This window comes from Rhincodon typus, chromosome 36, assembly GCF_021869965.1.
Source record: "Rhincodon typus isolate 14 chromosome 36, sRhiTyp1.1, whole genome shotgun sequence".
NCBI classification, from domain to species: Eukaryota; Metazoa; Chordata; class Chondrichthyes; order Orectolobiformes; family Rhincodontidae; genus Rhincodon; species Rhincodon typus.
The window spans coordinates 13,075,785-13,102,328 of record NC_063367.1 but is presented as its reverse complement, the minus strand read 5'-3'; the positions used below and the strand labels follow the sequence as shown (position 1 = coordinate 13,102,328).

At 43.0% G+C, this 26,544-nt stretch overlaps 1 protein-coding gene across 1 annotated transcript in view; it reads right to left on the bottom strand.

Moving 5' to 3' along the window:
- The window catches only part of LOC109932275 (protein mono-ADP-ribosyltransferase PARP6), a 123,005-nt gene that overhangs the window by 61,793 nt on the left and 34,668 nt on the right, over window positions 1–26,544 (bottom strand). Inside the window, exons 5-6 of the mRNA XM_048617040.1 lie at window positions 5,712–5,806; window positions 2,600–2,660 (exon numbers count right to left, since the gene is read on the bottom strand). Of these exons, the coding sequence (XP_048472997.1) occupies window positions 2,600–2,660; window positions 5,712–5,806 (156 nt within the window). The remainder of the gene's footprint in view (window positions 1–2,599; window positions 2,661–5,711; window positions 5,807–26,544) is intronic.

Here is a 26,544-nt window from a genome sequence, read left to right as displayed (position 1 = left end):
TGTTTTTACAGCAATATACAGGGGTTGTTATTAGAATAGATTTTTATCCAAATTTTAAATTTCTGACATTGAACCCCACGCCCTCAGAACATGAGCCTGGAACTGTGGATTACTAGGCCAATCATATTGCTACTACGCCACCAGTTACCCCATGTGACCAAGTGGAAAAGAGGAGTTGTTGCACAGTCCCTCAGCAATGCCAGAAAGTAGGAGGAAGCTATTTGGCCCATCATATTCAAAGTAACCCGCTTGATTGGCACCACATCCACTCCTTCCACCACAGACGCTCAGTAACAGCAGTGTGTACTATCTACAAGATGCACTGCAGAAATTCACCAAAGTTCCTTAGACGGTATGTTCCAAACTTATGCCCACTTCCACCTGGAAGGGCAACAGCAGCAGGCATATGGGAACACCACTACTTGCAAGTTCCCCTCCGAGGTACTCACCATCCTGATGTGGAAATGTATCACTGATCCTTCAGTGTTGTAGGATCAAAATCTTGGAATTCCCTCCCTAAGGGCATTGTGGGTCAATTGCAGCAGTTCAAGAAGGCAGGTCACCACCACATTCTCAAGGGCAACTCGGGATGGGCAATAAATACTGGCCCAACCAATGACACCCATGTCCCATGAATGAATAATAAAAACAAAAATAATTTCCACGCCAAATTAGAAAAAGCTAATCCTACCTTTGAGCTTTTGGTCTGTTGCCCTGAAGGTTGATGGCACCTCGTGTTCATTCTTTAAAATGATACATTATAGATTTCTATCTAATTAAAGATGCTAAGGTTTGCTATAGCCCTTTGTGAGTATGTGTGCATGCTACGCAAAATAATCTGCAATGTGCTTCAACCAAGGAAACCTGTAAACAATTTGCGAATGCAGCTTCTTTCAAAAATAGGCCACACTTGCTGACACCAAGGAGTGTACACATGAGCACCAAGATATAAAAGCAGAATTAGGCCATTCAGTCCATTGAGTCTGCTCCACCATTCAATCATGGCTGATATGTTTCTCAGCACCATTCTTCTGCCTTCTCCCCATAACCCTTAATCCCTTTACTCATCAAAAACCTATTTCTATCCTAAATACTGGACAAAAACTGAAACAACTGCAGATGTTGTAAATCAGAAACAAAAACTGAAGTTGCTGGAAATTCTCAGCTGGTCTGGCAGCATCTGTGAAGAGAAATCACTGAACTTTCTTTTCTGATGAAGGGTCTAGGCCCGAAACGTCAGCCTCTCTGCTCCTATGATGCTGCTTGGCCTGCTGTGTTCATCCAGCCCTGCACCTTGTTGTCTCGGATTCTCCAGCATCTGCAGTTCCTACTATCACTGAACTTCCTGTTCTGAGGAAGGGTCACTGGACCCGAAACGTCAACTCTGATTTCTCTTCACATATGCTGCCAGACCTGCTGAGCTTTTCCAGCAACTTATGGTTTTGTTTCCATCCTAAATACACTCAATTACAATCACATTATCAATGATATCTCTTATAAATATAATGACAAATATTTACAAGTAGTAATTAAGGACAATATTTTAATGAAACAGTCTATCAGGTCACAGAAGTAAACTATAAAGCCAAGGAAAACTTTTATGCTAAATTTCAAAAATGGGCACAATGGAAATAATCAGCGAATCTTACAGTAAAAACAACATATCAATTAGAGTATTTTAATAAACCAGCACATTGTGATAGTATTGTTTTACAAGTGATTAGGTAAGTAAAGTGTAAAACAAAGTAAAAATTTTTTTCTTTTCATGTTGAATAACTGTCCTGATATTGTGCTCATGTGTGGTTGTTTTAGTGTCAGCAGATGCTTCTGTCAGCAAACAGATCCTAAAAAAAATTACCGTCTTTCAATTGAGAACAATTCACCACATCTCTCTGTTGCCTATCATTTACAATCCATGCATGCTGGATCATAATTGTGATGTTTAACCTTCACCTGATGAAGCAGCAGCGCTCAAAAAGCTTGTGATTTTAAATAAACCAGTTGAACAATAACCTGATGTCGTGTGATTTCTGACTTTATCCAGTCCAGTCTAACACTGGCGTCTCCACATGATGTTAAACAGTTACAGTTTAGCTTTGCTCAAAATGGACTGTCCCTCTAACCCCATGATTTGATTGGCCTCATTTTGAGAATCAACTGGACTCAGCACATTATATTGTCCACAGACTTGTAAATCCATGATTCCTGACTTATGGAAGTGGCAGGCTATTAAATTTAGGAAAACAACAATCAAGGATAGGTTTTCAACTGTTATCTTTTAAGTGACACACTCCATAACGGAGAGCTTTTATTGTATAACCTACAGTTTTCTGTTAGTATAGCCACAAGTGAATGAATTGCATGCAGTAGTATGTTACAGTTTGGTAGAGAAAGTGATACAGGCAGTAGTTACAACACCTCCAACATGTGTTCTCTAAATGCAACAGTTTTAACGTGGTCCAGCGGGATTACATTCTGCTTTCAGAAATTTTCCCTACCCATTTTGGGCTTTTACTTATTGCTCTTTATGGCTATAAATGAAGACTATACAAAGCAAAAGGAAGACTGTGCAGCAATTGACTCTAGATTCAGCACTTACGTCAAGAAAGCTCATATTAATGTGCAGGTCCACATCCACATCATCAATCGTCCCATACTCCCTGCAGGAAGAAATATTTTAAAGAAATAAATGGCAGCTCGTCAGAAAAATCAATGTTTTAGGTCCATTCAGTTATGATGCACAAAACACGTACTAGGAACATTGGAACAGGAGTAAGTCATTCAGCATCTCAAGCCTGACCTGTTGTTCAATAACATCACGACTAATGTCTCTCTTAACACTCCATTCATTTTGGCTCCATATCCTTTTGGACACTGGTCCGGCAAAAATCTCAGCTTCAAAATGTATTAACTGAACTAACATCCATTGTTTTTTTGTAGGAGAGAACTCCACAACTTGACCACCCAACCTCCTCAACAGAACGCTGACAGAACCTCCAGGGCAAATACCTGCCGTCTTTCAGTGTCCTTCAAAATTCCCAGCTTGGAACTCTCGAAAATTGTCACTTAAACTAGAACCCCTACAGTGTGGAAGCAGGCCATTTGGCCCATCAAGTCACACCACACCTCCAGACCCGAGCCATCCTGCAAACCTGCATTTCCCATGGTTAATCCACTTAACCTGTACATTATGGGCAATTTAGCATGGCCACTCCACCTAACCTACACATCCTTGGGAAGAAACCAGAGCACGCAGGGGAAACCCAACCAGACACAGGGAGAATGTGCAAACTCCACACAGACAGTTACCCAAGGGTGGAATTGAACCCAAGTCCCTGGCACCGTGAGGCAGCAGGGCTAACCACTGAGCCAATGTGCCAAGCTTCTCCAGTACTTTCTGCTTTTGTTTCACATCTCCAGCATCTTCTTATTATAGAAAATAAGTATTGGCCTTGACAGCAACACTCAATTCCCAAGAATGACTTAAATAATAAGCCTGACAAGAATGAGTGTTAGTAGGTCAAGGAATGAAACAACTAGGATATCCAAGTAAAACTATAGTCACAGCGACAAAATGTAGTCTTTTTTTCTTGGGGGCTTTTATGAAATAAACAACATTTTTCTTTCAGAAGTCAATATATCAGGCTGAAAGAACAATACGGAGAGTCACGGATGTAACTTTAATTCAGCTTTAATGGAGGTTTGCTCTTGCTGCTGTTATTTATTATCATAATGTTGGATATGAATGGGAATGGCTTGGCAGATTCGTTACCACCAATTTTTCTTTCTGGCATTAGTCTAGGCTACTGAAACCACATAGGGAAGGATGTCCACACCACACCTTAGGCTCAATCTTGAAAAGTAAATACATTTATTTCACGTTTCTTAATAGATACACAAGAGGCCTCACCCACAGTGCTGGCCCTTCAACTGACTCTGTAACATCTTCATAATCAGTGCTCGGATTTTTTGCTTCACATTTCCCTCTCAGACCAGAAATGGTTGAAATTAGAGGGAAGGCAAGTGGTATGGATGCCATAAAAAGTCTTTAGGGGCACAGCTTAAGTGAATGGGCAAAAATGTGGCAGATCAAATATACTGTGGGGAAATGTGAGGGTATGCACTTTGGCAAGAAGAATTGAGGAGCTAAATATTACTTAAATGTAGTCTGCAGAAAAATCTGCAAATTGACTTTGCAGATGATACCATTTTGTTGGGTTCTTTTGCACAGTGTTTACGGGAACATAGAGGTCTCACCTGCATAATGCACTCAGCACAGCATGATGTTTACAGGTATTTTTCCACAGCCCTAAGCCAGTGAGTTACACAGTCCGAAGAAGGAATTACAAGAGGGGGCAAAGGTCAGGATTAAGGTTCAAAGGAGGCCTTTGAAGTCATTGAAACCTTACAGTACAGAAAGAGGCCATTCAGCCCATTGAGACCGCGCCGAGCTTCTGAAGAGCATCCCACTCAAAACCAGCCCCTATCCTATCCCTATGGCTGATCCTCATAACCTCAACATCCTTGGACATTATGGGGCAAATTAGCGTGGTTAATCCACCTAACCTGCACATCCTTGGACTATGAGAGGAAACAGGAGCACTCAATGAAAACCCACGCGGACAAAGGGAGAACATAGAAACTCCACACAGTCAGTCACTCAAGGCTAGAATCAAACCCAGGATTTTTGCACTGTGAGACAACAATGCCAATCACTGAGCCATTGTACCACCCATCAGTCAATGGAAGTGAGTGTCAAAAGAGGAGTCAAGTAGAGTAAATTCGAACTGAAATCGCAGGGTTATCGGGACAGAGGGGGAGAATGGGACTGTATCAGAGATAGTAGGAACTGCAGATGCTGGAAAATCTGAGTCAACAAGGTGCAGATCTGGATGAACACAGCAGTGGGTCTGACTGGATTGCTTGAAAATGAAGCAGGCATGGAATCGATGGGCCCAATGGCTTCCTCTCGTGCCATATTGAAGGATGGCAAACTATGAGGTTTTAACTGAATGACTTTTCTTTAGCACATACTTAATACCAGTAACACGCAGCCCTGTTGTACAACGTTATCGTTAAAGCGGTTCAGACTAGTCAAGCGCAAAATACATTTGATAGATAACTTTTATAAGTATGTTCACATACTGTAATGACGGACCATAGGTTTGGCATCTCACCATATGGGGTCATAAAGCAAATGCCATCAAACATCAATAACTTAATCGAAATAGACAACTTTGAATGAAGTGCCACTTGTGTGACTGAGCGCTGTGGGTTTGGGCGTCTGTTTTGATGGGACAGGTCTAAGTTAGTATCCAAGTTTTCACTGCTATTCAGGCTCCTCAGTCAGGTTAAACCCTGTGTAGGTGTAGAGTGATCCATCTTTGAACAGACGGAGATCTTGCAGGCCCAGTCCCATACTGCAATACTAATTGGAAAGCAGCTGTTACAGAGCCGTGAGAGGATATATATCTTGAGCCACTCCATCCTTCCAGCAAATGGTCTGAAGCATAGAAGCAAAGGATGAGGGGGGAAAACAATTAAGCTAAAAAGACCTAAGTAAGGTTTTCCTTCAAAAACCACAAGAGTCTTTAGCTTTTATTCCCTAAAGATTCTCATAAAATTAGAACGAAAATGTCAGGCTGAGAAATAAAGCGTAGTAAAAATGATCAGTTCTGCAATACTTGAAAATCAGAACATTAAACACTCACCTGACAGAGACAGAATTTTCTCCATAAATTTCTTTCACCGCTTCAATGTCTGCATCGAGCTGTGGGTGTCGGTATAGATCAGCTGCACAGCTCCCCTATAACATCAGACACACGCTGTAATATATTGTCAGGCTCGCTTGAGAAAGAGCTGTGACCACAGAGGCACGCTGATGTTTTGGTCTTCCTAGGATTCACGCGAGCTCAGTCCCCTTCTCTCCCCTCACAGTCTCAGTCTCGCTTTCATTGTCTCTGTTGGTCTCTTTCTCTCTCTCTCTCTCTGTCTCTCTCACTTGTTTCCCTGTGTGAGCTTCAGTGATGTGAGTGATGTTTGAATCCAGCTTTAAAGGGGAAAGTCCATTGAAATGAATTTTTATAGCGCCCATGTCGTCGTGCTGGGAGGTTTAGTGGGTGGAGCAGGATCATGCAACAAAAGCACCATGAGTCACTCGATGGGACAGATTAAATTGCTCTCGCTGCTGCAGTGTGAGTCTCCCCCATTGCTTCACTGAAAAAGTTAGACTAAGTTGTGAAACTGGCACAATTCCTCAATGCAGCAACTTACAATGATTGTCTGGCATATTAAAGTCTTCTAATGCGTGGTTTTGTCTTTAGATTTTACTTTGATCAAAAAAAGAACTGACAGCACTGAAGCAGGCCACTCAGCCCCTCAAGTGTTTATACTCCACGCAAACTACTTCCTGACCCAATTCATCTAATGTTTCCGTTCTGTTTCTCTCATGTGTTTATATTGCTTCCCCTTAAATTTTCTCCTTCATTTCTCTAGAACTTACACAGTTAATGGTAGGGGAGTGCCGCTGAACAAAGAAGTGTATGGTTCCTTGGAAGTGGAGTTCCAGATAGACAGGGTGGTGATGAAGGCATTTGGTACATTTGCCTTCATTGGTCAGAACACACTGAGTACAGGAGTTGGGACATTATGTTGCAGCTGTACAGGACGTTGGTGAGGCCACTTTTAGAATACTGTATACAGTTTCTGGAAGCCCTTCTGTAGAAAGGATGTTGGTAAACTTGAGAGAGTGCAGATAAGATTTACACAGATGTTGCCAGGACTGGAAGGTTCGAATTATAGGGAGGGGCTGAATAGGCTGGGGGCTTTTTTTCCTTGGAGCATAGAAGGCAGAATGGTGACCATATGCAAATTTATAAAATCAGTAGAGTGATGGATAAGGTAAGTAGCCAATGTTTTTTCCCCAGGTTGAAGGAGTCCAAACTTAGACGGCATAGGTTTAAGGTGAGAGAGGAAAGATTTAAAAGGGACCTGAGGGGTAACTTTTTCATGTTGAGGGCAGTGCGTGTATGGAACGAGTTGCCAGAGTAAGTAGTGGAGGTGGATACAATTACAACAGGCATTTGGATAGTTAAATGAACAGGAAGAATTTAGAGGGATGTGGACCAAGTGCTGGCAAATGAGCCTAGGTCAGATTTGGATAACTGGTCTGCATGGATCAGTTGGACTGAAGGGTCTGTTTCTGAGCTGTATGACTCTATGACTCTGCCCAAAGGAGGAGGTCTGACCCATTATGCCATAAGTCAGGCAAGGAGGCAGGTCCTGAATCCATCTGAGCTGAAACGGGGTAGAATGCTAAAATAACTCCACAGAGGCCAGTATCCCATCACTAAGTCACCCTTCATTTACATGTGCATAGCACTTGACACTGGTCCAGCTTCCTCAGAGCCAGCTCTCAGAGTGAACAGAACCTCTGACACTCCTATTTATATCTGTCAGCCAGGCCTCCCTGATTAGACCAGGTTAACAGCCCCAATAAGGGATCTCATATTCTATGCGGTCTGCCTGGCTGACCTCATTAAAATAACTACAAACCCAATGCCTTTGACACCAACCTGATCTGGTTTGGCCGTCCATCCGATTGACCCCACTCCCTACATTTATCAAGGTGTTTGAGTTGCTGTGGCACCTTTTGCATGCAGTCTGAAGCTATTGATAGTGGTGGGCGAGGCTCCACTTTCTCCTCCAGTTTTGACACCTGCCATTAAAGTATGTTCAAAGACTCTACAGATTAACTCATAGCCTGGTGGCTGCATTATGAATGCACCTTCCTTGGCCGTTGAGTCCCAAGTTAAGACTTCAACCCAGAACTTCTGTATCAGGAACAAGGAGGCTACCCATTCAATCACAAGAAAGCGACCAAATAGCCTTCTCCTCCTCTTAGTTTCTATGTTTTTTCTTCCTGTGTTACACTGTAAATATACACTTACTAACTGCATTAACCTCTCTACCTGGTGTTACAGCCACATTCCAACTGCTTTCTGGGTGAAGAAGGTTCTTCTGAGTTCTTTGTTGGATTTATTCAACTCTACCCCACAACCCTCTGAGTGAAAGAGTTTTCCTCTAGTCTCCTCTAAACCTCCAGTCTTTCACTTTAAATGTGTGTCACTTTGTTATTGACCCTTGAACTATGTGTCAACAACTCAAAATCTAATATATCAACACATCATTGTTCATTGAATCCAGACTGGGTTTAAAAAGGTTGAACCTCAAGTTGCGTAGACTAGACTTGCATTGCCATGAATATTAAGGGTGACTGAGGGGTGATCCAGTGAAACATTTAAGATGATTAAAGGATTTCATTGAGAGCTGGAAGGAAACTATTTCCTCTGGCGAAAGAGTCCAGAAACAGTGTCAGTAAAACCTTAAAAACAGGGCTGCAACGTTCAGAGAGTTAATGGGAGAGAGCATTTCTTTGCACAGAGGGCACTGGAAATCTGTAACTCCTTCCTCCAAAAGAGCTGGGATCTGAGGCTTACACAACTAACACAGGCACATCACGCTTAGACTCAGTCCTCGATCTAATTAAGTGACAGAACAGGATTGAGGGGTTGAATGGCCTATTCCTGTTATTCTGATAGTTTAGGGGGTAAATGAGCAATGGCTGCTGTGTTACTGAGCTGAACTGACCAGGGAGGCTCCAAGCTTCTACCCTTATTCATTCTTGGTTGCTGGATGCCCCTTACAACTGCCTCAGAAAAACAAAATAGTGTATTCATTTCTGCTTCAGATCATTAATCCCCTATTGCAAAGTATGGGCATGTTTGGAACAGTTCAGAGATAAACTGCGAGTCTCCTCACAGCCAGAATTTATTCCCTGTCCCTAGTTACCCTTGCAAAGGTGGTGGCTTCCTCACAGCTAACACATGCCTCTGGGATAAGAGACAAAATCATAGAATCATAGAATCCCTACAGTGTGGAAACAGGCCCTTCGGCCCAACAAGTCCACACTGAACCTCAGAGCATCCCACCCAGACCCATCCCCCTATAACCCACCTAATCTACACCTCCCTGAACACTATGGGACAATTTAGCATGACCAATCCACTTAACCTGGGAATGGAATCACATTGTAGCTGGAGAGTGGAGGGTAAGTACAAAGTTGCAGCTGTACAAGATGCCACATTTGGAGTACTGCATGCAGTTCTAGTCACCCTACCATAGAAAGGAAATTATTAAACTGGAAAAAATGCAGAATAGATTTGCTAGGATGCGCCCTGGACTGTAAGGTTTGAGTTGTAAGGAGAGGTTGGGTAGACTAGGACTTTTTTCCCTGGAGCGTAGAAGACTGAGGGGTGACCTTATAGGAGTTTATAAAATCATGAGAGGCATAGATAAGGTAGCTAGCCAACAGATTATCCCCAAGGTAGGGGAGTCCAAAACTAGACGGCATAGGTTTAAGGTGAGACAGGAGAGATACAAAAGGGTTCAGAGGGATAATTTTGTTCACATAGAGGGTGTTGGTATGGGCTACTAGAGGTAGTGGTGGAAAGTGAGTACAATTTTGTCATTTAAGAAACATTTAGTCAGGCACATGTATGGGATAGGTATGGAGGGATATGAACCAAACACAGGCAAATGGGACTGGATTAAATTGTGAAAACTGGGTGGTAAGGGCAAGTTGGGCCAAACAGCCTGTTTCCATTGCTGTGGACCTCTATGACAAAGGTCAGGTGTTTTTTAGAGTGTTTCTGTGGCTTGGTGTCAATGAGCATCGCTAGTGCGGGTGGAACATCATCTTTATCCTCCACCTCCTGACACCAACAGCGAATTTTATCTTCAGGAGTTCCACGAAGGTCTTCCTTCATCTGCTTGGATGGGTTGCCACTCTGCATTATTGAAGGAACGTTGGGATCAGGTTGTTTAGGAGCAGCTCTTGTTGATGCAAGGACAGAGAAACAAAGGCAACAACAGAAAGACCATTGCCAAAATGGAACTTCCACATATGTGAATGCTGAAATGCAGTGGAAAATAATGGATCTGAATGTTTTTCAAAAAGCATATTTTGGCATTTATATTATTAAGAGGATGGTGATTTGGTACGAAACTCTTGCATAAATGAAAATCAAATTCTTCTACATTTTATTTGAAATCATTAATATCCCATCATTGTCATTTTGGACTCTGGGTTCATCGTGTGTCTGGTGTGTGACGATGCTGTAGCTTTAAGAGATGTATTTTATCCTTATTTTTTGGAAGAGAGGTTGTGAGACAGAGATGCTGAGCAGTTTAGCAAAACCACTAGAGTTAACAGCCTACAAGACCTTGGATTCTCTTTTAAGTTGGGACAATAGAAGCAGTCTGGATGGGTGTGGCCAGCTCTCACAAACCAGGCTTTTTTTTTATATAGCTTTTAGGTTTGGCTTTAAGCTGTTGTCATTGTGGGCTTGAAGAAGTAGAAGTTATTTTTCCTTCTCTCAACTACGGCTAGAAGCTGGGGTTTCTCTCTGTTGTTGGGTTACCTGTGAGACAAATCTATTCTTCTGAATTCGCCTTTTTGCCAAGGGGTGTGTTTATAGAATGTTACTATGTTGGAGCAGTTAATTAGTAATAGTTACTGTATCCATTATTCTGTTAAGTTTTCCAATAAGTTAAGTTATTCTAAATTTCGCTCTCTTTGGTTATATTTTAACTACAGTGTTAAAATAAATTGTGTTTTGCTTAATGTTGAGTAGTTTGACCAATTGCAACATTTGGAACATGGCACTTCACATTTGCCTTTAAAATAAGACAAAGTTAGCGGCCAGGCTACCTTCTCAAAATATTTTGAGGGTGTCTGGTCTGGTCCATAACAGGTTGAACACCAGTAATTCATAAAATTGTATTGAGTCAATAAGGGAACTCTTGGGACAATTTCCAGGGTCTCAGAAGAATATAAAAGGTTAAGTGTGATAGTAAATGTATTACAGGTAATGAGTGTGAGACCCACAGGTGTGCATGTTAAATTCAATAATTTTAATACATTCCTTGTTAATCATCTGTAGAATTACACACCAGTAGACAAAAGAAATTATTGCCTGCAAGAGAAGTGAGATTAGAAGGTGGAAGTTGATGAGACTAGCTCAGACGGACATGGTTCTTTTTTTTTAGTCACTCCTGTTATGTGAGTGTCATTCACTGCCCAGCATTTATTGTCCATCCCTAGTTGCCCTTTTGAAGATAGTGATGATCTGTCTTCTTGAGCCACTGCAGTCCATGCATTGTAGGTAGACCCACAGTGCCCTTAGGAAGGGAATTCTAGGATTTTCACCTAATGATAATTAAAGAACAATGATATATTTCCAAATCAGGATGGTGAGTGGCTTGGAGAGGAACTTACAGGTATATCTGTTGCCCTTGCCCTTCTAGATGGAAGTGGTTGTGGGTTTGGAAGATGTTGTCTGAGAATCTTTGGTGAATTTCTGCAGTGCATGTTGTAGATGGTACACTGCTGCTCCTGAACTTTGGTAGTGGAGGGAGTGGATGTTCATGGGTGTGGTGCCAATCAAGCGGGCTGCTTTGTCCTGGATGTTGCCATGCTTCTCGAATGTTTAGTGGAGTTGCACTCATCCAGGCAACTGGGGAATATTCCAGTGTATGTAAGTGGGTGATAATTGGTTAGGCTGGAGCTATCCTGCTTTGTGTGTACAGTTTATACTTTGGCAATTTTATACATTGCCAGGCAGATGCCAGTGCTGTAACAGTACCAGAACAGTTTGGCCATGGGCATGGCAAATTTTGGAGCACCAGTCTTCATTACTATTGTCAGAATGTTATCAGGGCCCATATTCTTTCCTGTGCCTCCAACTCTTTGTTGATATTAGGTGGAGTGAATGGAATTAGCTGCAGAGAAATGGGGGACTGCACATGGTAATCAGTAGGAGGTTTTCTACAGGTATTTGTAACTTCATACATTCAGCTCTTATTTTTCTATAATACTTTTAGTTTGCTATTAAGAATTACAAACTAGAATTTCTAGCAATTGAGCAAGCAGAGCAGTTGGTTAGAAGAGTTTCTCAGCAGGTCGGGGAACAAAATTTACAATACTTCATACAATTCGGGTCACCCCTTGAAAGGAAAGATGCTGTTAAACTTGAGAGAGTGCAGAAAAGATTTACAAGGATGTTGCCAGGACTGGGTTATAGGAAGACGCTGAATTCCTTGCCCAGTGAAGTAGTTGACGCTACTTCAGTAAACGTTTTTAAAGAAAAGGTGGATTTTTTTTGAACAATAAAGGAATTAAGGGTTACGGTGAGAATGCGGGTAAGTGGATCTGAGTCCAAGAAAAGATCAGCCATGATCTTATTGAATGGTGGAGCAGGCTCGAAGGGCCAGACGGCCTACTCCTGCTCCTAGTTCTTATGTTCTTATGTTCTTATGAATAGGCCAGGCTTTTCTCCCTGAAGCATTGGAGGCTAAGGGGCTACGTTATAGAAGTTTATAAAATCATGAGGGGTGTGGATAGGGTGAATAGCTAAGGTCTTTTTCCTAGGGTGTGGGAGTCCAAAACCAGAGGGCATAGGTTTAAGCTGAAAGGGAAAAAATTTTAAAATGACCTGAGAGGTAACTTTTTTACACAGAGGGTGCTGCGTGCATGGAATGAGCTGCCAGGGGAAGTGGTGGAGGCTGGTACAGTTACAACATTTGAAAGTCATCTCATTAGTTATGTGAATAAGAAGGGTTTAGGGGGATATGGGCCGAATGTTGACAAATAGATTACTTTAGGATATCTGGTCAGCATGGATGAATTGGACCGAAGGGTCTTGTTCTGTGCTGTACAGCTCGATGACTCTACTAGAGTGTCATTTTTGATGGTTGTTTGGACTAACAGCACAATCTGTTTATAAATGGGCTAAGTCCATAATAAATAGGGACATTAGAATGCACAATGGAGTTTTATAACAAGATTTTATAACAAAGGTGTGTCACGTGTGCAAAAGTAAGGTTTTTTTCATGAAGTTGGAATCAAAATTGACCAAATGGCTGTTTAAAAGTTTATTATTGAGTCACTATCACAGTCTGTTACTCTGTTAAAATAAATTTGCTTCTATTCGTATCATGATCTATTGAACACTTGCTCTTAAGTAAGTGACTCAGATAAGGATTACATTACATATTGTTCCCTAATAATGTATTTGTTTTATAAGTGTTTTGTTCTGAAGAGCACAGTCACAAGTTGTATATACAGTAACAAAGAGAGAGAATACAGTGGGGATCCTTCTGGCAATTCAAATTATATAAGAGCAGACAGTCTGTCTGAGACCTAGAAATATTCTGTTTGACAACAGTGTTCAACAAACAATCTTTCACACATTATTTAGACCCATTGCTGCATTCAGTGCTACAGTGAAAAATACATCATTCAGAAACAGCCCATAGCATATCCCAGGCTGTGTGAATTAAACAGAATGTGAAGTCACATTGAAATTTTAATTAAACAATATTAAAAGTTTTCACATCAAATATTGTGACCTTTCAAAGGGCTGAGAACATTCTTAAGAGATTCAGTTCTGGACCAAGTCTAATGGTGCCACATTCACTTACTCAGCCACCACATCTTGCAGTAATGTATTTTTCCAATTACTTCCTCTCACCAATTATTAACCACAGTACATTTATGATAAAGACTCATTTCAGCTCAAACTACCCCTTGGTAAATGAAAGCGGATCTTTAAGAGGATCCCACCAGCATAAAGTCAATCATTCAGTCATCAGCAGGTTTACAATAAGCAAAGTTTTGAATGCTGTCACTAGCAGAAAGCTTTAATGTGATCTGCCCAAAGGATGTCCTACCTGTTGGGTTGATATTTCTGACTGGGCCATCTCATGTATCTATTGGAAAGGAAGCACTGTATTATTTTTAAGCAACTTTGATAACAAATCATCAATGATCAAGTGTATATGGAAGCAGGTGTTTACAAGGGCGAACAAACAAGAGATATCTTCTTGTTAACAGACTCTTAAATAACAGATATGACATATTCTCGCTCCAGAGGAATGTGTGCATCTGGTTCTACTCTCCATTCAGTGAAATTCTCAATTCTGTTATCCTGTGCAGGGAGTCACAGTTGAACCTATTAGATTTCCCATGGCTTTGCACAGACCATGTGCTATCTCATAACAAGACTGTCAAATCTCAAAGTAGAGTCGTAGAGCTGTACAGTATGGAAACAGATTCTTCAGTCCAACTCATCCATGCCGACCAGATATCCTAAATTAATTTAGTCCCATTTGCCAGCATTTGGCCCATATCCCCCTAAACCCTTCCAATTCATATACCAACCCGGATGCCTTTTAAATGTTGTAATTGTACCAGCCTCCACCACTTCCTCTGGCAGCTCATTCCATACACACACCACCCTCTGCATGAAAAAATTACCCCTTAGATCCCTTTAAATCATTCCCCTCTCACCTTAAACGTACGCCCTCTAGTTTTGAATTCCCTTCACCTGGATAAAGACCTTGGCTATACACCCTATTAATGCCCCTCATGAGTTTATAAACCTCTATAAGGTCACCCCTCAACCTCCGACTCTCCAGGGAAAATAAGCCCAGCCTATTCAGCCCCTCCCTATAGCTCAAATCCTCCACCTCCGGAAACATCCTTAACAAACTGTATTATTTTAAATTTCAGCATTGTCGAATATTGCTCCTCCATTTGAACCCACAAGAATCCAATAATTGCTATAGGCCCTGGGGCCAGCTAAAGGTTAATTGCAACAGGAAGGAAGGAGATTGTGTGTGACGATAATTCATAGATTGACCTGCACTTGTAAGTTTCTAGCTTCAGATCTGCATAATCTGCATAGTACGAAATGAATGACAGACTTGCTTGATTATATTTTCCCATCCTGTTGCTAACTTGAAGGGCATGGATCAGACTTGAAACTGTTCTGTTTGCAAGGATTGGCTGGTGTGCTTTTGTCTCCAGATTCATTCTGCAATTTCCCATTCATCTGTTTTAAGTGGGAAATCCCAGGGAGATGGGGAAAAATAAATAATATCACTAATCAGCTGCAACATATCAATTATTTTCCTTAAGAACAGTTGCTTGATGAACTTCAATATTACTGAAAAGAGATGCACATTAACAGAGATTTTTGTCTTACACTCATTGTAGACGAATTTCAGTGCCAACCTGATGTCAGGTATGTAGGCCATACATTCCAACAATTGCTTTATCAAATCAAACCTGTTCTTCTGACTGCTTCTAACAGGCAGAGTGCAGATCATATTCAAAAAAACCTGCGTATGCAAAACCCAAAACAAAGCAATACATCTACTGATTGATGTGATTCCGCAGTTGGGTGACACTTGTTGAAAAATTCCAAGTGCATCAAGAGTGACAATTTAAGATCAATCAGTCAAGCTGAATGTGGCTCATTCACACTTGCTAGGAGGGATATACTTTTCTATACAGAGATTCATTCCCAGCAAATAAGCCTTGCACCCTTTTATGAATTATGTTTTTGACATGAGAGCACCCCAGCTAATCAGAGTTTCCAATGAATCAACACCCTTTTCTCTTGTAGTACAAGTTGTTGTGGCCATTTGAAATTTGACAATTTAACATTTGATAAGTGCAAGATGAAAGGCCTCTCGTTTCAACAATATCAATGTTACATTGTTTTTCTCTCTACTCCCTTCTATCTAATCTTAATGTCTCCACCACAAGCTGACTTTTACATTCGGAAGCATCCAAACAAACTGACCAAGGAGTAGATTGCTCATGACATTAAGATGAATTAACTTGCCCTTCAAACAGATATACTGATCTCCTTGTGGTACTGGTATGAATGTGCAAGTGGAACCTGGAACTGGAGGCATGGGAAAATCTCGGAGCAGTGGATCTACTTCCTATCACCTTGGTGATTGTTCATACCTTTGCAATGCTATGATTCCACTATTCAGCTCATCCAAAAGTTTGTTGTGAGAATGAAGTGTGAGAATGCGACTAACATGAAACAATCAGATTTTATTGCCAACATCACACTTCCAAGAATATAATAAGCTATTATTTTATAAACTTTGAACCATTTCAGAAGGTGGAATGTGAAACTTCCTGGGGGCAGGGAGGTGGAGGAGTGCAGGGTAAGAAGTGAAGTCCACTTGGTATATGTACTGCAGGTGCCTTTCCAATTGGACTCAATTGAAGGATGGCAGACAGGCTCCTGTGGGAGGCAGGTCTGAAACCTCAGCAGCGCCACAAGGGGAGGTGGTCATTCTGTGAAGTGCAGGTAACCTGGACCCTCCAAGGGCCAAGTTTTAAAAAATACTGTTGCGGTCAATGGTCATAGGGCAAAACCCGCGCATGTGAGGTCATTGAGGCTTCCCAGATCTGTCTTTCTGAAGCTATGGCCTGCTCTCCCATCTAATGTTGCTCTGGGAATCAACTGGGAGGTTGCCCCTATTTAGTTAGAAGCCTCCCCATAGAGGCCGCTGCCACTATCAGCACTGTTAAATTAACATTAATTTGGTTTTTAACAATATAAATCAGCACCCAGTCTAACCAACCCCAAGACTGCACGAATTCAATCCACATTTGTACAAATTTTAATGCCATCGCCAATCACCCACTACCAAACAAAATGTCTCCTGGCAGTCAGTAAATGCCTGGCCTGTGATTCTGCTCTTCCCCACATTACATGCATTGTGCAGTGGTAGTGCCACTCCTCCTGGACAAGAAAGCACAGGTTCAAGTCCCACCTGCCCCAGAGGTGTGTCATAACATCACTGATCAGGTTGGTTAGGAAAAACACGCAATAAAATGATCCCATCCATCTAGAATAAAAAAACTGGCCTACCACAGTCGATTGCCTTTTTCACTGATGTCCTTTCGAAAAGGAAATCTGCTGTCCTTACTTGGTCTGAAAGTGACTCCAGACCCACAACAATGCAGGTGACTCCTAACTGTCCTCTGGACAACTAATGCCAGGCAATAAATAGCCAGTGATTCCCATAACTTGTGTCTGAATAAAACAAAATTGACAGTTGCCAACTGGCCCACTAGATTTCCCAAATTCTAAAGTAACGAAAAAATGTTAAATGATAATCTCTAGGTTTTCCCTCTTCTCCTCTGCCACACATCATTCCAGATCGAATGGTTAACCTTGGACAGCAGTGGGCTGAAGCAAGAAATGCAGATGTTTTAACAAGACTCTGGGGAGAAATAGCGAGTTTTTGCTTGGGGATTATTAATTGAGAATCATAGAATTCTGACAGTGTAGAAGCAGGCCATTTGGCCCATTGAGTCCACATCAACCCTCTGAAGGGCACCCCACCAAGTTCCAGCCCCTACCCCGTTCCTGTAACTCTGCATTTCCCATGGCTAATCCATCCAGCCGGCACATCCCCAGACACTATGGGCAATTTAGCATGGCCAATCCACCTAAGCTGCACATCTTTGGCAACAAAAACAGAAATTGCAGGAAAGGCTCATCAGGTCTGGCAGCATCTGTGAAGAGAAATCAGAGTTAACATTTCGGTTTGAGTGACACTTCCTCGGAAAACCATTGGACTGTGGGAGGAAACCCACACAGACACAGGGAGAATGTAAAAATTCCACACAGACAGTTGCCTGAGGCTGGAATGAAACCTGGGTTCTTAGCTCTGTGAGGTCGGAGTGCTAACCACTGAGCCATCGTGCTGCTCCAGTTAAGTGTTGTTAAGGTCTTTGGCCTCAAAAACACTTTCTGTTGCTCAATGCAAAGAGTGCTGAAGCTGTAGTATTCTGCAAAATCTATTCAAAGGACCCAATCTCCTTTGCTATCTTTTACAGAGATGTCTCAAAGAGCCTATTAATTACTTCGCTTCCCCAGAGATCAGATTTAATTTAAAATGATAGTATTTTATCTGGTTAATAATCAAACCTTATCCTTCCTCCATTCCTTTCCCTTGATAACGTGATCACTGTAACAATTGGATTTTCTTCCTCACTCATTTATTCATACCGCTGCAACCATAAAAACAAAAGCAAAACTGACAAATGCTGAATAAAAATGCAAAATGAAGGCAGAAATTGTTGGAAATAGTCAACAGGACAGTAGAATGAGGAAGAGAGATAACATCTCAACTTGATATCCTCTCTTCAGATCCTTAGCAATGGACCTTTGACGAAAAGGTAATCGATCTGAACGTTGGGCAGAAATTAACTGGTCAGGTGAGATTTGGAGTAAAATAGTTTCTCCGCAACAGGATCTGCAGCAGCTAGCTGCAGTGGAGGTGGACTGCAAAACTAAATTCTTAAAGACCCTCCGAAAGGATTTTATTTTGCAAAACTACTTGCATTTTACCAATACCATTCAGAATCCCAATGCGCGAGGATTCCATTAGCTTAATAGAGTTAGGCTCTTTGAAGAAGTCAGAGGTTTTGGAAATTCTGTGGCTTAAAGAATGGGTCAGAAGACAAAAATGACACAACCATTCCCTTGGAGGTGTTTTCCCCTCCAATCCAAGGCCACCTGATTATTTTTATGCATTTTTGAATTTACCCAGGTGGTCTGGTAAGTGTCTACTTCTCCTAGGAGGGCTGCTATCGTGTGGAAAGTAGCCATTTGGCCCACTGAGTCTGTACTGATCCTCTAAAGAGCATCCTGCCCAGACCCTTGTATTCCAGCATTTACCATGCCTAACCCTCCCAGCCTGGACACTCTAGCACGGCTAATCCACCTAAACTATACATCTTTGGTCTGTGGGAGGAAACCAGAGCAAATACACGCAAACAGAGACAGAATGTGCAAACTCCACACAGACAGTTACCCATAGCTGGGATTGAACCAGGTTCCCTGGCACTGTGAAGCAGCAGTGCTAACCACTGAACCACCATGCCACCCTCTTCAGAGCTTTGGATCCAATGATTGACCAGCAAGAACAGGATCCTGTCCACAGTTCTTAATTTGATAGGCTTATAGTTGGCCAATTAAGAGATCACCTACAGTAAAATCACTCAGCCAGGTCTGCTGCCAATAAGTTCAAGCCTGAGGCTGTTTTAGCTCAGATATTGTTGTTATGGTATTATAGCACAGATTCCAGATTAGACAGGCCTTTTGGATAATCACATGACATCATGACCTGAAACCTACCTCACCTTCGGTAATGCTCTCTGTGTAATGGTGTCAATGTAGTGTGTTCAGTCAGTTATGTAATATACAGTAATATCAGTAAACACAAAACTCAGGGGTTTACTGGCTAAGTGTCAGTCATCATAGAATCCCCACAGTGTGGAAACAGGCCATTCAGCCCAACAAGTTCACACCAAAACTCCAACAAAAATACATCCCACCCAGACCTGTCCCCCAACCTATCCCTGCATTTCCCATGGCTAATGCACCTAACCTACACATCCCTGAAAAGTACGGGCAATTTAGCATGGCCAATCCACCTAACCGGCACACAGTTGGACTGATAGGAGGAAACCTGAGCACCCAGCAGAAACCCATACAGAACATGCAAACTCTACACAGACAGTCACCCAAGATCAGGATTGAACCTGGAACCCTGGCAGGATGAGGCAGTAGCCACCATGCCACCCTTGTTGTGCTGGGATTTTTGGAGGGTTTATCACTGTGAGACCAAGAGAAGTCTCTTACCATATCATAGAGTCAAAGAGTTGTGCAGCACATAAACAGACCCTACAGTCAACTTGTCCATGCCAACCAGATACTCTACATTAATTGAGTCCCATTTGTCAGCATTTGTCCCATATACCTAAAAACCTTTCCTGTTCATATACCCATCCAGATGCCTTTTGAATGTTGCAATTTTACCAGCCTCCACCACCTTCCTTGGCAGCTCATTCCATACACGCACCACCCTTTGTGTGAAAAAAGTTGTCCCTGATGTCTCTTTCAAATCTTTCTCCTCTCACCTTAAACATGTGCCCACTAGTTCCATTAGACTAAACATTAGTCCACTGGACTTCCCCACTCTGGGGGAAAAGAACTTGACTATTCCCCTATCCATGCCCCTCATGATTTTATAAACCTCTATGAAGGCCACCCCTCCATGTTCGAGGGAAAATAGCCCCAGCCTACACAGCCTCTCCCTATAGCTCAAACCCTCCAACGCTGGCAACTTGCTTGTAAATCTTTTCTGAACGCTTTCAAGTTTCACAACATCTTTCCCATAGCAGAGAGACCAGAAGTTTACACAGTATTCCAAAATCTGATCAAAAACTAACTACTTACCTCACCCTTACGGCACCCGCCCTGCCCAACTCTAGCTCCACCTTAACACGTGCCTTTCCCAGAACAGCTTGACACTGCCAGGATATCCCAGAATGCACTGGTGTTGACCCCATCTTTAAAAGGCCAAGCAAGTACTATCAGCCCGGAGCTACCTTGTACAGTTCCTGACACGTTTCCCTGTATATGGCAGACAAGGGAAATTTGGCGGCTCACTTTGCCATCAGGGATTTAGACGTCTTGTTGAATGGGGTGCTGTAGAGGCAGGATGTCCTTTTTTGCCAATGCCAGCAGTGGAGGCCAATACAATAGACCATGCCAGCCTAGTCTGAGATTGCCGCCTGTATCAGTATAGTTTCAGCCATCTAGAAGAATACCCAGCTTCTGTAGGAAGATGGTCAATGATCTTCTCTGCTCTGCCAGTGCTGGTACCATCATCTCCTCTTGGATACCTCACACTCACTCTCTCTCTGTGCTCCTGCATCCACCTTCCACTAAGGCACACGCTCTACTGCTCTCAGTGGTGCCCACAACATTTTCCCTCGCATACTGTGACCCACTCCAATTCACAATAACACTAACCCAGAACTGGTGGGAAGCCAGAAGTTTGGGAAGCCTTTAAAAACCAGCAGAGGATAACTGTCAAAGAAGTAAGAGGGGGAGAAGATAAAATATGAGAGTAAACTAGTTAGTAATGTGAAAGAAGATTGCAAGAGTTTTTGTTTAGATGCCTACAAGATGAGAGAGAGAGAGGCAGGAGTGGACATTGGATTAATGGAAAATGAGGTTGAAGAAGTAGCAATGGAGAACAAACAAAAGGTGAAGGAACTGAGTAGGTATTTTGCATGAGTTTTTACAGTGGAAGACACCTGTAGCAAACCAGAACTTCAAGAGAGTCAGGGGTCAGAGATGACTGTGGTGACCATCACTAAGGAGGAGTTTCTGAGGAAACTGAAAGATCTGAAAGTGAATAACGGACCTGGATCCAGATGGACTACACCCCAGTGTTCTGAAGGAGATATCTGAAGATAGCTTCAGATAGCTGAAGAGATTGTTGAGACATTGCTGGTGATCTTTTGGGAATCACTGGAGTCAGGAAAGGTCCCGGGGGACCAGAAAATGGCTAATGTAACACGCCCCTTTTAAGAAGGGAGGGAGGCAGAAGGCTGGAATCTGTAGGCCAGTTAGCCTGACCCCTGTTATTGCTAAGATTTTAGAATCTATTAAATCCATTGGAATTCTTTGAGGAGGTACAGAGCAAGTTGAACAAAGGGGAGCTAGTGGACATGATCTATTTGGATTTCCAGAAGGCCTTTGAAAAGGAATCATACAGGAGGCCGCTAAATAAGATAAAAGCCCATGGGGTCAATGTTTAGTTTGCTCGTCATATTTGATAATATCAGAAACCACTTGTTAATGAGGCGCGATATGCTGTTAGTGAGATTGTTAACAAGCAATAATCCCCCTTAATAACAAGCTCACCACTGCTTCGTGAGAATCTCACCTCACCACCCATCAGCTGCATAAAATACACAGCAAATTGTTCTTGTTGACCAGCTAGGTATCAGTCAGCTCTTCTCATTCAGCACAAAATTTTGCCAGAGTTCACTTTATTCAGGCCCCTACAAGATTCCATCCCCAGACTATGGGTGTTAGTCTGTGACATTGTAGCTCTATAAATAGTTAGTATTGTAAATAAACTTCACAATATCTGACACAAGTTTTGTGGTATATGTTACATATATTAGTAAACCACAGACTGCATCAGTTGTGGTCCTGAAGGGCCATACAACTCAAATGGCTAACTCTGATTCTAATTCCAGCCTGGCTGTCTGAGAGTGTCCAGTATTTTCTGTTTTTACTTCCATTTGCAACAATCTCCTTCTGATTTGATGATGTGCCCTTGGTCCAGGCAGTCCCAACCTGCATCCAGGACTCAAAACATGCCCTCTACCTCTGCGGAAACTTCCAGTTCCCTGGCCCCCAGCACTTCATCTTTACTATGGACGTGCAATTTCTGTTCACGTCCATACCCCGCAAGGACAGCCTACATGCCCTCAGTTTCTTCCTCTCCAACAGGCCCATCCAAACCACTCCCCTCCCCCCACCAATACCCTCCTGTGCCTCCCTGAACTAGTCATCACCCTCATTAAAGTTTCTTTCAATTCTTCCCACTTTCTCCAAATCCAGGGGATTGCCAATGGGCACTCACATGGGCTCCAGCTATGCCTGCTGTTTGTTGGTTATGTCGAACCGACCCTCTTCAGTACGTACACCAGTGCTGTTCCCGAAACTCTTCCGCCATTACATCGATGATTGCATTGGTGCTGCATCTTGCACCCAGGCTGAACTGGAGCAGTTCATCGACTTCACTAACAACTTCCACCCTGCCCTCAAATTCACTTTGTCTATCCCAGACACCTCCCGCCCCTTTCTTGACCTCTCTGTTTCCATTTCTGGCGACAGTTTACTGACCAACATTTACGATAAACCCACAGACTCCCATAGCTACCTGGACTACACCTCCTCACACCCTGTATCCTACAAAAACTTCATCCCATTTTCCCAATTCCTCTCTCTTCATGGCATCTTCCATTCCCAAGCATCCCGGATGTCATTTTTCAAACAACGTTCTTTTCCCCCCTCTTTCATTCAGACAGCCCTCCTCTGCACCTCCTCCATTCCCTGCTCCACAGCTCTAAACCATGCCCCCATCCCAACATAATAAAGATAGGGACCCCTTGTCCTCACTTTCCACCCCACCAGCCTCTGCATCCCAAAGTACCATCCTTAAACACTTCCGCCAACTCCAACTAGCCCCACCATCCAGAACATCTTCCAATCCCCAACCCTCTCTGCCTTCCACAAGGACCATTCCCTACACCACTCCTTAGCTCGCGCCACAGTCCCCACCAACCACTCCAACCTACCTGGTACCTTCCATTGTAATCACAAAAGATGCAACACCTCCCCATACACCACCTCCCTCCCTCCATCCAGGGCCCTAAACAGTCCTTCCAGGTGAGACAGACCTCCACCTGCATCTCCTCCAAACTAGTCTATTGCATCTATTGCATGTGGTCTTCTCTGCATCGGTGAGACCAAATGTAGACAAGGTGACCATTTCACTGAGCATCTTCGCCTGGCCCTTAACGGCCAACCTAACCTACTGGTCACTGCCCATTTCAACTCCCACCCTCACTCCCCCTCCGACATGCCCGTCCTCGGCCTTCTCCAGTATCGCAGCGATTCGGAACGCAAATTTGAGGAACAATGCCTTATTTTCCGCCTGGGAACCTGGAGGACTCAACATTGAGTTCTCCAATTTCAAATAACCTTCCCACCCATCTTCCAGCTCCCGTTCCAGCCCCACCTCCTCCCTTCCATTCCACCTTCTGACCCTCCCTTCCAGCCACCAACCTGATTCATCCCTCCCATCAACCAACCAGGTCGTACCTATTATCATTGTCCACCTAACACCACCATTCCACTACCCTCCTTTACCTGCAGCTGTGCCGACCCCCACATCCAGTCCTGAAGAAGGGCAATACCTGAAATGTTGACTTCTCCTTTCCTCCAAATGATGCCTGGATTGCTGTGTTCTTCCAGCCTCCTGTTTGTCCTTTTAACTCCTGCATTCTGAAACCCAGCACCAAGTAGACTACAGTTAGATCAGACTGTGCCCCAGGGACTGGTGAAGGGTGCCATTCGTTTTGCAAATGGGAATGCAGCAGCCTCAGAACAAAAGGCTTTCAATTTAGTTCTAAAGGCCATACATCTCAAAGCACACACAGCCACGTGTGAAGCATGCAGTATTGTGTTTCCTTTCAAGCCTGAATGCCGTTTAACAAAAGAACACATGGAATAAGCTTTAAATATGAATTTTAATTGATCACCTGGATTGTAGTGTCTGCGTTTTAAGACTGTGGCAATCAAAAGAACTTCTACTCTAATTGTTTTTCCATTCCACTGTGGATCCGGGTTAAGTAGTAAATCTTGAGGTAAATGAAACATTTTTAACTGAGAAAAGCTTTTAAACGTCCCAACAGAATTCTCATAGAGTCTTAACAACTTCAGTCAGTTCCAATTGTTAACTCAGGGAGTGTAACCAATGTGAAGCCCATGAACAATATAAGCGTCATATTTGACATAATTCCTAACACTACACTCAGATCAAAACAAATTTGTTTCTGGTCAAGTGGTCTCGAAAATCTCATATTTTTAAATGAAGTCCCTTTGATATCTTCATTGATATTTTGGCAACGTCTGTATCTTAATTTGCATTCTAGCCTTTGCACAGAGCAAACATTCAGTTCAGTTGCCAGAAAGTGTTAAGCCAATTTGCAAACGTTCAAAGTGAACCAGTTTTGATTGCCTTGGTGAGATTATGAATGTTTGTGAAATTCAGATAATTTGAGATTTGCATTGTCCTGTTCCACATCAAGTTCAAGCAAAGACCTTGCTGGCCTGTGCTAATTTCTCCAGTCAATATTGATCATGAAGGAAGACGCTTTCATTAATTCTAACCTAGAGTCAAAACATGATGTTAGAATATTGCATAGACAGATCTATCTTGCATTTACTTTGTGTTGTGATTAACTTCAAGCTTAAAGAGGCCAAATAAAAAAGTTGGGAAAATATTTCATATTCAATGTTATATAACTGCCAACTACAACACATAAACAACAGTGGTTCAAGAAGGCAGCTCACCACCACCTTGCAATAGCAAATAGGACTGAACAACAGTAATGCTCACATTTCGTGAATCAATGTTTAAAAATGTAGTTGTAGCTATGACGCCTGTATATTTGAGTGAGTGCTGAATTACTGCCAGTACTGTTTTAGATAGGCCCATTAATAGCACAGATCAAAACCTCACTGCAAAAATATTAGGGCATTATTCTCAATGACGGTTTAAAATGGTTCGCAGGCTTTTTCAAAATCTGAACCGGTCTTGCAAGAAGTTTGAAAATGAAGGAATCGCAGTTTTCTGCCAACTCTTCCTCCCCCATAATTGTGGTTTCTGTTTCGCTTATGCGTCTTGGCTTGTTGCGATGTTGACCCTATAGTAATGAGTAACAAGAGAGGAGAGAGCTTAGGGAAAAAGAACAAAGAGCTTTTGTGGGCTCCATTAAGAAATCTCTTCTTTTGGAGAAAGGAATAGAAAGTTATCATTTTAAGATGAGATGAAGTGGCTCGGCCAACATCTATTCCCCATCCCTAAATGCCCCTGAAGTGATTGGTGGGGATCTGCCTTTTTGAATTTTTCTTTGGAATGTAGGGATGCCCACAAAGTTATTTGGAAAGGAGTCACAGAATTTTGAGTGAGAGGAGTTTCATGTAGATTGTAAATATCTGAGTGGACCAGTTGGGATGAATATATAATTAGTACTGAAACAGACCAATGTCATATTTAGAGATAGTAGGAACTGCAGATGCTGGAGAATCCGAGACAACAAGGTGCAGGGCTGGATGAACACAGCAGGCCAAGCAGCATCATAGGAGCAGAGAGGCTGACGTTTCGGGCCTAGACCCTTCATCAGAAAAGGGGGAGGGGAAGGGGGTTTTGAAATAAATAGGGAGAGAGTGGGAGGCGGATAGAAGAGGGATAGAGGAGAGGATAGGTGGAGAGGAAACAAACAGGTCGAAGAGGCGGGGATGGGGCCAGGAAAGGTGAGTGTAGGTAGGGAGTTAGGAAGGGGATAGGTCAGTCCAGGGAGGACGGACAGGTCAAGGGGGCGGGATGAGGTTGGTCGGTAGGAGATGGAGGTGCGGCTTGAGGTGGGAGGAGGGGATAGGTGGGAGGAAGAACAGGTTAGGGAGGCAGGGACGAGTTGGACTGGTTTTGGGATGCGGTGGGGGGAGGGGAGATTTTGAAACTTGTGAAATCCACATTGATACCATTGGGCTGCAGGGTTCCCAAGCGGAATATGAGTTGCTGTTCCTGCAACCTTCGGGTGGCATCGTTGTGGCACTGCAGGAGGCCCAGGATGGACATGTCGTCTGAGGAATGGGAGGGGGAGTTGAAATGGTTCGCGACTGGGAGGTGCAGTTGTTTGTTGCGAACCGAGCGTAGGTGTTCTGCAAAGCGGTCCCCGAGTCTCCGCTTGGTTTCCCCGATGTAGAGGAAGCCACACCGGGTACAGCGGATGCAGTATACCACATTGGCAGATGTGCAGGTGAACATCTGCTTGATGTGGAAAGTCTTCTTGGGGCCTGGGATGGGGGTGAGGGAGGAGGTATGGGGGCAGGTGTAGCACTTCCTGCGGTTGCAGGGAAAAGTGCCGGGTGTGGTGGAGCTGGAGGGGAGTGTGGAGCGGACAAGGGAGTCACGGAGAGAGTTGTCCCTCCGGAAAGCAGATAA